The sequence below is a fragment of the Amblyraja radiata genome, chromosome 17 (assembly GCF_010909765.2).
Source record: "Amblyraja radiata isolate CabotCenter1 chromosome 17, sAmbRad1.1.pri, whole genome shotgun sequence".
Classification (NCBI taxonomy): domain Eukaryota; kingdom Metazoa; phylum Chordata; class Chondrichthyes; order Rajiformes; family Rajidae; genus Amblyraja; species Amblyraja radiata.
Genome location: NC_045972.1, coordinates 40624738 through 40635467, shown reverse-complemented (window position 1 = coordinate 40635467; position 10730 = coordinate 40624738). Strand labels below are relative to the sequence as shown.

At 44.1% G+C, this 10730-nt stretch overlaps 2 protein-coding genes across 2 annotated transcripts; both read right to left on the bottom strand.

Moving 5' to 3' along the window:
- Window positions 1–1643: 1643 nt before the first annotated feature.
- On the bottom strand, window positions 1644–3728 carry LOC116982819 (C3a anaphylatoxin chemotactic receptor-like). Its single transcript, XM_033036296.1, has one exon. It carries the CDS (start codon window positions 3602–3604, stop codon window positions 2600–2602), a length of 1005 nt encoding a protein of 334 aa, XP_032892187.1. The 5' UTR covers window positions 3605–3728; the 3' UTR covers window positions 1644–2599.
- A 5030-nt stretch (window positions 3729–8758) lies between these two features.
- LOC116982922 (leukotriene B4 receptor 1-like) lies at window positions 8759–10040 on the bottom strand. Its single transcript, XM_033036478.1, has one exon. The coding sequence runs from the start codon at window positions 9883–9885 to the stop codon at window positions 8884–8886; it is 1002 nt and encodes a 333-aa protein (XP_032892369.1). The 5' UTR covers window positions 9886–10040; the 3' UTR covers window positions 8759–8883.
- Window positions 10041–10730: the final 690 nt, after the last annotated feature.

The window sequence follows — 10730 nt, the reverse complement described above, 5'->3', positions numbered from 1 at the left end:
GATAGAGGATCGGTGCTGCCATGACAACAGGCCTTTCAGGCCAAGGTATGACAACATCCTTAAGAGCTTTGAAACTTTGCAGGCACCGCAAACGTTGCATTTGTTTGTGTACTGTCTCGATGAAGTCTACTATTACACTACAATCGTTGCATTTTTGTACTTATCTATGATTTTGCTTATTTATAGTATGATTTTGCTGGATTGTGAGCAAAACAAAGAATTTCACTGCACTAAGTACATGGGGACATGTAACAATAACTATCATCATCATCATCATCATTTGCTTTGTGGATTGGGTTGTGATATTCCTCCACAAAACAATGTTTTTCACTATATCTCGTTACACATGAATCAAACTTGTCACCAGACCAGGAGTGGGACAAGATGTAGACCTTATAGGAAGCTCTGTTAACACGGCAATAGAAATCTTTTAGCACAAGGGGCGGCACTGTGGCGCAGGAGTAGAGTTGCTGCCTTACAGCGCCAGAGACCCGAGTTCGATCCTGACTACCGGCTGTGTCTGTACGGAGTTTGTACGTTCTCCCCATGACCTGTGTGGGTTTTCTCCGGGTGCTCCGGTTTCCTCTCACACTCCAGTCATACAGGTTTGTAGGTTAATTGGCTTCTGTGAAATAGTAAATTGACCCTAGAGGGCAGGATAGAGCTAGTGTGCATGGATCGCTGGACAGCGTGGACTCAGTGGGCCAAAGGGCCTGTTTTCACGTTGCATCTGTACCTCTAGTTAGTTCGGAACTGCAAGAAGCTTTCAATGTAGAAAGCAAGGGTTCATGTCTTTAATAGACAGGGCAAAATAAAATATAGGAAGTGAAAGCTGAGACAGTCAAGTGATGTCCCAGTGGAAGGGAAATCATAGCAGGGGATGCACTGACAATGGTTTATATAAGTGAAAGTCAAGAAAGAATTGCAGATGCTGGAAATCAAAAGCAAAACAGAAAATACTGGAAATACATACATAGCAGATCGGCCAACATCTGTGGGAACAGAATCAATGTTCCTGGTCAAAGCAGCCTGAAGTCTTACGGACATAAAATGCCTATATTTATTTGTTGTGTACAGAGAATTGTGAACGCAACCCAAACCATCACGCAAACCAATCTCCCTTCCATTGACTCCATCTACACTTTACGCTTTTCACTGTATCTCAGTTTATGTGACCTTAAACTAAACTAAATTAAACTAAACTAACCTAACATAACTAAACTAAACCAAACTAACTGAACAGGTTCTACACTCAAATAGACGAGGAGTTGATGATTACATGAAGAGATACTGAGTGCCAGCAGTTCTTGCTGGAAGATTGTTCACACTGGTTAGATAGCACAGGTCTAATTTCTTAATCGTTGCGATAGTCCCTGCCTCAACTGCTTTGTTCAGCAGCTTGTTCCATTTTGATGTACTCTCTACTAATTGGGGATAGTGCTTAGATACAGCAATACTTTACTGAGCTGTATGCAAAAAAAAAGAGAATTTCACTGTACGTCTGTATGTGTGGCAATAAACAAAGAATGATTGAACCATTGAATCAAAGAAGAGAAGATGGAGGAATTAAGATCTATCTTTGCTGAGCACCGTGTCACACAAAGCATCTTACCAGGCATAAGTCCACATGTAGGATTGTGTCAAGTTTGAACAATTTATTCAAAGCAAAGGAATAAAACACTATTTCACTTCCTGTTACCAGCCCCCGCTTGGAATGAGCTCTGGCACAATTTGACTGGAGAAGCAAGGATTGGAGATACATGAATTTCAGTTCTCACATTCTTGAACAAACTTGAAAAGTTCAGTACATGCAGTTTTAGTTCCTTGTGGATAGATAACATAGTCATTTTTTTGCCCATGTTGGTTTACTGCAAATTTAGAGCACATTTGCTGAAGGTTGACTACAATGTTCTTTTGTTAAATAGTGCGCGGGACCTTGAAGATGTATGCCATCAACAAGGACAGAAGGCAGAAGGGTGGCACAGCAGCGCAGCGATAGAGTTGCTGCCTTACAGCGCCAGAGACCCGGGTTCGATCCTGACTGTGGGTGCTGTCTGTATGGAGTTTATACGTTCTCCATGTGACCGTGTGGGTTTTCCCCGGGTTCTGCCACATTCCAATGGCCTGCAGGTTTGCAGGTTAAACTCCCCTCTGTAAAATTGTCCCTAGTGTGTAGGATAGAACTAGTGTACCGGTGATCATTGGTCGGGCCTGTTTCCACACTATCTTGAAAATAAACTAAAAAGGGGAAGAAAAGCTACAAGTGATGTGGTGATAATAGAAAGGAAATAGGAAAAAACACATAAATGTTATTATTCGCTGGATTGAAATGCTTTATGATCTAATAAAATGTTAGTTAAATTCTGCGGCACTCAAAGATGTAAACTATTAGTACAAACTTTTCAATTAAAAATTTACCAGGCAATCTTTGGTGCAACAGATGTATCATTTACTTCTGTGTAGAAACTGTGTCATCTCTAGGGTTCAGTGCAAGTCATCCAGTTATTTCTGCAGCAATTTACTCATGTCCTGCACAGTTTTATCCATGGATATTCATTCGGGAGTGAATGCAACACATAATTAACAACACCAAATTGGTTTACAGATCTTGGATACTTTCCACTTTTGTAGTATTAAAGCGCTCCATGGTGTATTCATCTTTTGTGGACTGAGCCATTTGCTCAAAGACTTTTACCATCACCGGAGACCGAAAGCCGTTCCGTAAACTCTTGGCAGCGAACGCATAGAGCAGAGGGTTAATGGCGCTGCTGAAGAAGGCTAATGCCCCAGATACGTACGACCCGACCTCGGAAATGTGCTCCAGTACGCTAAATGCATCCGAACGCGGGTCCACCATTAGGGAGGCAAATTCAATCACGTTGCACACGTGGTAAGGGAGCCAGCAGATCACAAATGCTATGACGATGCTGGCGATCAGCATCTCAGACCTGTTTTTACTCTTGAAGGTCATTTGGCTCACCCTTCTAGCGACGTGGGCGTAGCAGATAGCAAGCACCGTGAGAGGAATCACAAACCCAATGAATGTCTCCACCGTAAGGCAAGTAATTTGCTGGGCATCCGAATCGTACTCGCGGACTGAACACGTTGGCTGGCCGTCTATAGTCTGAACCTTTTTCACTAGAATAACAGGGACAGCAAAGAGAAAGGCCAGTGCCCAAACCACGGGGACTACCTTGCAGACAGATTTCTCCTTCCGCCAGCGTTGGGAGGCGAATGGATAGATGACGGCCATGAAGCGGTCCACGCTCATCAGCGTGATGAAGAACACGCTGCCGTACAGGTTGCAGTAGATCAGATAGGTGAGGACCTTGCACGAAATCTCGCCAAAGACCCAGCCGTTGTTGATGGAGTAAATCCACAGGGGCAATGTGATCAGAACGACGAGATCTGCGATGGCCAGGTTGAGGATGAGCAGAATAGTGGACGGTCGCCTCTTCATCTTGGACAATATCACCCAGATGACGATGGAATTGCCGGGGATCCCAATGAGACAGGTTGCTCCAAGGATGATGCTTGCTGCTACCTGAACTCCCGTGTTGAGAGAGAGATCAGCTTCTCCCGTGCTGTTTGACAGCTCCATCATTGTCTTTGTGAACCCGGCTCGTAAGCACAAGACTGTTTTGTAAGACCTCAAATCCTCAGTGAAACTTGCCAAAGAGGTTGGCAAATGGAAGATATTTCTGCTTTCAGGGTCATGAGTTGTTATTACAAAACTCAAACCAACCACATTTCATACAGCTGGAGATAAGGAACCGACAATTCTGGAACATGCAGTTTATTCATTTTACACTTCAAAAAGCCCCACAACCTCTGTGAGTTTTCTATGTGTAACTATCAAACTGAGTTACTCTCACACGTTGAAGCTCTTCATTCACTCTTCATTCTGTTTGTTAGTTATCATTATGTTGCTCTCAAATTTTTCTTGACTTTTGTTACTCACAGTCAAATCAAACATTCGCACTCAACTATACAAGGAAGTCAGAGAGATGACACTCAGAAATCAGCTTTTCTGACGTTTCCTTTTGTTTTTGGACAAGAGATTTTTTTAGGTGCTGACTTACAGGCTGAGTAGCTGCAGCATCACAGTGTGTGACTACTGCAACTATTATTTACAAAACTTCAGCAGAAAAGGAGTCCTGAAAGCTGGGTAGCATGGTGGCACAGCGGTAGAGCTGCAGCCTCGCAGTGCCAGGTTGCCGGGTTCGATCCTGACTACGGGTGCTGTCTGTGTGCAGTTTGTACATTCTCGCTGGGGTTTTCTCCGGGTGCTCCGGTTGCTTCCCATGCTCCAAAGACATAGGTTAACTGTAGGTTAATTGGCTGCAGTATGTAGTGTGTAAGTAATGGATGAGAAAGTGGGATAACCTAGAACAAGTGTACGGGTGATCGATGGTCACAAAGGGACTGTTTCCGCGCTGTATCTCTAAACTAAACTAGACTAAGCTGAACTGAACAGATCTCGAATGTGTTCCCATCTCCTACACTTCACCAACAGTTGACAACGTAGCCCCTCACAGTCACATGCATAGACATGTGTAGGGTCGCCAACTTTCTCACTCCCAAATAAGGTCAAAATACGGGACAAATTCCCAACGGCAATTCATTGACCGACTCTGCCATGGCCGGGTGAATGATGAGTTGGCCCGGGTGCTGGACTGCACACAAAACCCAGCTGGCGGGCCAGCTTAGGAGTTTTGGCCCGGGCCACACGACGTTGTGCACAAAGTCCGGCACCCCATCCAACTCATGAACTGATGATCGGCCTGAGGAGGGGTAGTGGTGTCGGCAGTAAGCTGTCAGGGCTGCCGATCGCCGGGGCCACGGGCGAGGCGCTGCTGCTGCACTCCATGGGCTGCACTACGTCGGGACAAGTGAGGCGGGGCCTGACGCAGCGATCCGACCTGACAATCCCTTCGACCCGAATAGTTGCAGTCAAATACGGGACAAGGGCGGTCCCATATGGGACAAACTAATTTAGCCCAATATATGGGATGTCCCGACTAATAAGGGACAGTTGGCAACCCTAGACGAGTGCCATTAACAATGCCTTATGCTTTATGGTGCCCCACAGCCATCATTTCAGTCTGCTGTTTGCTGCTACCTTTTATATTTACCATTACGAGATTATCAGAACAATGTGGCAATAAATTCAACTCACGTTATTGTGGAAAATATTTATTTCATCCCGCACTTCCCCATTGACGTTTCAGGCTGGAACCATTCTTCAGACTGATTCTAGGGATCTGAAGAATGGTCCCATCCCAAAACACCATCTATCCCTGTTCTCCAGAGATAGTCATAGAGTCATATAGTGATACGGCGCAGAAACAGGCCCTTCGGCCCAACTTGCCCACACTGACCAAGATGTCCCAGCTACACTAGTCCCACCTGCCAGCATTTGGACCATATCTCTCCAAACCTGTCCTATCCATGTACCTGTCTACATGCTGGTGCCTGACCCGCTGGGTTACTCCGGCACATTGTGTCTTCCATAGGTTCAGTGATTCGTAGCTCTTCCCTTCTGAAGACAACATAGTAGTCTTAGTTTAATTGTGTATTTAAGGCAGTTATAAGACTCCTCGTCACGCTGGGTGAATTGAGGGGGAAATTATTGTGAAAGACTTGTTGGGGAAGTCCAGAACAAGGGGTCACAGTTTAAGGATAAGGGGGACAAGGGGGAAATCTTTTAGGACCGAGATGAGAAAAATATTTTTCACACAGAGAGTGGTGAATCTCTGGAATTCTCTGCCACAGAAGGTAGTTGAGGCCAGTTCATTGGCTATATTTAAGAGGGAGTTAGATGTGGCCCTTGTGGCTAAAGGGATCAGGGGGTATAAGGGACAGAAGTTTAGGGGTAACATGAGGGGGAACTTCTTTACTCAGAGAATGGTAGCGGTGTGGAATGAGCTTCCAGTGGAAGTGGTGGAGGCAGGTTCGTTGGTATCATTTAAAAATAAATTGGATAGGCATATGGATGAGAAGGGAATGGAGGGTTATGGTATGAGTGCAGGCAGGTGGGACTAAGGGGAAAAAGTTGTTCGGCACGGACTTGTAGGGCCGAGATGGCCTGTTTCCGTGCTGTAATTGTTATATGGTTATATGGTATGGAGAGAAGGCAGGTACAGGATACTAAGTTGGATGATCAGCCATGATCATATTGAATGGCGGTGCAGGCTCGAAGGGCCGAATGGCCTACTCCTGCCCCTATTTTCTATGTTTCTATGTGCGCGTGCAGGTGTATAACTGTCCACATTGTTAGTATTCTGCAACTCTCCCCTGACAAATTAGGAGGGGAGGGTCATGAAATTTACTCAGTGTGTGGATCCTCACTTCTTCATTAGTCCGGGTGTCTGGGGTTATGGGAAGAAGGCAGGAGAATGGGGTTAAGAGTGAAAGATAGATCATTGAATGGGGGAGTGGACATGTTGGGCAGAATGGCCTTATTCTGTTCCTATCACTTATAGACGTATGAATTTGTGAGCTCTCCTTGGCCAGCCATCTTTGTGTACAGGGGGCATCTCAGAATGGAAAACACTACTGCTCAGTCATTTTTCAATCTTTTGAGATGATCGGCTTTGTGAGAAATGCAACAAAGTTTTAGTGCAACACAAGCGGTGAAATACAATTTCCAAGCAGAATTCCTCATTTCTCCTTGGCCCACGGAGATAGTGAAGTGTGAGAACAGACACATTGTGGATAGGTGGTTTTTATTCATATTTCACAATGGAAATAACACAAAAGCAGAACTGTAACTGTAACCAGTAAACAGTCCGAATATTTCGCAAGATGGGAAACGTGCAATGTCATAAAATTTGCTGCAAAATGTGATGTGCTTTCTGAGGTGAAATTGTGCTTTGTCAAGTCAAGAGTGTATTATTGTCATATGTCCCACATAGAACAATGAAATCCTTACTTGCTGTAGGTTTCAATGAGATCTCCCCTCATCCTTCTCGCAGCAAGAAACCGTCCTCAGACATTAACCCAATCATTCCTAGGTTAGCATGAACATATCTCAGGGGTATAAGACCATTCAAGGCCAACAGATCAACACGAGCCAAATTTCAGACTAAGAAAGCTTACAAATGAAATGAAATAAGATGTTATCTAAAACTGAATTGAGTCTTTCTTTACTGAGCACCATATCCTGCCAAGCATCTGATCAGGCATAAGCATACATGTTGGATTTGAACAATTTATTAAAAGCAAAGGAATAAAACAACTGAAGATTAAACAATGTTATGACTTCAATACTGCATAATTTACATCCATTAACTTTGATTTCTGATCACATCGAACTTCGCCCCAATTCTGACACTGAATGCAACTTACTCCAGTCATCACTGGAAGGAACCCTTCCCCATCAGTACAGTCGACCGCCTCTGTCTGGACTTCCCTTAAAGCTGCCCTTCAACTTGAAGTATCATTCACTATTTAACTCTGTGATATTGAGCATAACTTACTCCAGCACTCACTTGAAGGAATGACATTACGAATGTATACAGGAATCAGTCAAAGACAAATGAAAGTTGTTAAACTGTATCATCCATACAATAAATCATAGATTACATCCATGACAATTTGTTTGACAAAACCCTTTCCTGATTGCGTTCTGTAGTTCGATCAAAGTACGATATGGAAGTGATCAATGTTTGACTATTAGCACAAGAAAAATGCTTTGACAGGCCAAAGTCTGAGTTGATCCGCAGTGTACAAAGTTGTTGGATAGAGAGGGTTCTGATGACTTGCAAAGGCTGCTGGGAGCACAAACAGCAATTAGGCACCATCTTGGTTCCTCATGTGTTGCCCTTTAAGTTGTTGTTGATAGTCTTGTGTGGCGGTGCAGGGAGGATGGGTTTTCAAATTTCAAAGATAGACACAAAATGCTGGAGTAACTCAGCGGGTCAGGCAGCATCTCTGGAGAAAAGGAATAGGTGACATTTCGGGTCAGAACCCTTCCTCAGACTAGCTTTCAATTCCATTATTGTCATATGTTCTGTGTCCTGTTTGTGTCTGTACGAACTACTTCACCAGAATTCCTTCTCTGCTCGCAACAAACTTGAAAAGTTCAGTACATGCAGTTTTAGTTCCTTGTGGATAGATAACGTTGTCATTTTTTAGACCATGTTGGTTTACTACAAATTTAGAGAAGATTTGCTGAAGGTTGACTACATGTTTCTTTGTTAAATAGTGCTCGGGACCTTGAAGATGTATGCCATCAACAAGGACAGAAGGCAGAAGGGTGGCACGGCAGCACAGCGGTAGAGTTGCTGCCTTCCAGCGCCAGAGACCCGGGTTCGATCCTGACTGTGGGTGCTGTCTGTATGGAGTTTGTAAATTCTCCATGTGACCGTGTGGGTTTTCCCTGGGTTCTGCCACATTCCAATGGCCTGCAGGTTTGCAGGTTAAGCTCGCCTCTGTAAAATTGTCCCTAGTGTGTAGGATAGAACTAGTGTACGGGTGATCATTGGTCGGGCCTGTTTCCACACTATCTTGAAAATAAACTAAAAAGGGGAAGAAAAGCTACAAGTGATGTGGTGATAATAGAAAGGAAATAGGAAAAAATACATAAATGTCATTATTCGCTGGATTGAAATGCTTTATGATCTAATAAAATGTTAGTTAAATTCTGCGGCACTCAAAGATGTAAACTATTAGTACAAACTTTTCAATAAAAAAATTACCATGCAATCTTTGGTGCAAGAGATGTATCATTTACTTCTGTGTAGAAGCTGTGTCATCTCTAGGGTTCAGTGCAAGTCATCCAGTTATTTCTGCAGCAATTTACTCATGTCCTGCACAGTTTTAGCCATGGATATTCATTCGGGAGTGAATGCAACACATGATTAACAACACCAAATTGGTTTACAGATCTTGGATCCTTTCCACTTTTGTAGTATTAAAGCGCTCCATGGTGTATTCGTCTTTTGTGGACTGAGCCATTTGCTCAAAGACTTTTACCATCACCGAAGACCGAAAACCGTTCCGTAAACTCTTGGCAGCGAACGCATAGAGCAGAGGATTAATGGCGCTGCTGATGAAGGCTAATGCCCCAGATACGTACGACCCGAACTTGGAAATATGCGCCAGTACGCTAAATGCATCCGAACCCGGGTCCACCATCAGGGAGGCAAATTTAAACACGTTGCACACGTGGTAAGGAAACCAGCAGATCACAAATGCTATGACGATGCTGGCGATCAGCATCTCAGTCCTGTTTTTACTCTTGAAGGTCATTTGGCTCACCCTTCTAGCGACGTGAGCGTAGCAGATAGCAAGCACCGTGAGAGGAATCACAAACCCAATGAATGTCTCCACCGCAAGTGAAGTAATTCGCAGAACTTTCGAATCGTACTTGTGGGCTGAGCACGTGGGCTTGCCGTCTATAGTCTGAACCTTCACCAATAGAATAACAGGGACAGCAAAGAGAAAGGCCAGTGTCCAAACCACGGGCACTACCTTGCAGACAGGCCTCTCCGTCCGCCAACGTTGGGAGGCGAATGGATAGATGACAGCCATGAAGCGGTCCACGCTCATCAGCGTGATGAAGAACACACTGCCGTACAGGTTGCAGTAGATCAGGTAGGTGAGGACCTTGCACGAAATCTCACCAAAGACCCAGCCGTTGTTGATGGAGTAAATCCACGGGGGCAACGTGAGCAGAACGACGAGATCTGCGATGGCCAGGTTGAGGATGAGCAGAATAGTGGACGGTCGCCTTTTCATCTTGGACAATATCACCCAGATGACGATGGAATTGCCGGGGATCCCAATGAGACAAGTTGCTCCAAGGATGATGCTTGCTGCTACCCGAACTCCCGTGATGATAGAGAGATCAGCTTCTCCCGTGCTGTTTGACCGCTCCATTATTGTCTTTGTGAACCCGGCTCGTAAGCACAAGACTGTTTAGTAAGACCTCACGTCCTCAGTGAAACTTGCCATAGAGGTTGGCAAATGGAAGATATTTCTGCTTTAAGGGTCATGAGTTGTTATTACAAAACTCAAACCAACCACATTTCTTACTGCTGGAGATAAGGATCTGATGGGTTTTAAACTATATGGGGAGGGAGGGGGGTGTGGTGGTGTCAAATGGGATAGTCAAGGACAGAGTTAAAGGGAAAGGGAGTAAAGAGATAGTTAATGGCCCCAGAATTAACGGGAAAGAAAGCTCACAAAGGGATAGGAGAGTATGGCCAAATGTAATAGGGATCGATGTGAAAGGTGAGATGCGTAAGGAATTAAAAGTATTGTATTTGAATGCGCAAAGTATAAGAAGTAAAGTAGATGAGCTTGAGGCTCAGTTAGAGGTTGGTAGATAAGAGCGGGGGGCTTTCCTCTTAAAGCTGATGATTTCTTGCATGCCCTTCCAAACTGAAGAAGAGTCACTAGCTGAGAACTTGCTCCTCAACTTCTCAGAGTACCTTTCCTTAGCAGCTCTGATTCCTCTTCTCAGCTCAGCTTCTCGATCATAAAATGGAAATGTTACATCTGTATATAATGATCCCATTAAAATGTATATTTATGTCACATACTATGGAATTCATATTTTTCAGTATTGTCATCAAGGAAAAGAAAGCAGTTCCAATTGTTTGATATTATTTGATATTGTTTAATGTTATTCATATGGAGGAGAAAATATAATAGCTCTAAAACTTACCTTAATTTTGCAATCACACTAAAGATAATCCCCATCCGGTCTGAAGAAGGGTTTC

What these genes read in the sequence shown, in the direction of transcription:
- LOC116982819 (XM_033036296.1), bottom strand. Translation starts at nt 3,604, where the DNA reads ATGATGGAGCTGTCAAACAGCACGGGAGAAGCTGATCTCTCTCTCAAC.
- LOC116982922 (XM_033036478.1), bottom strand. Translation starts at nt 9,885, where the DNA reads ATGGAGCGGTCAAACAGCACGGGAGAAGCTGATCTCTCTATCATCACG.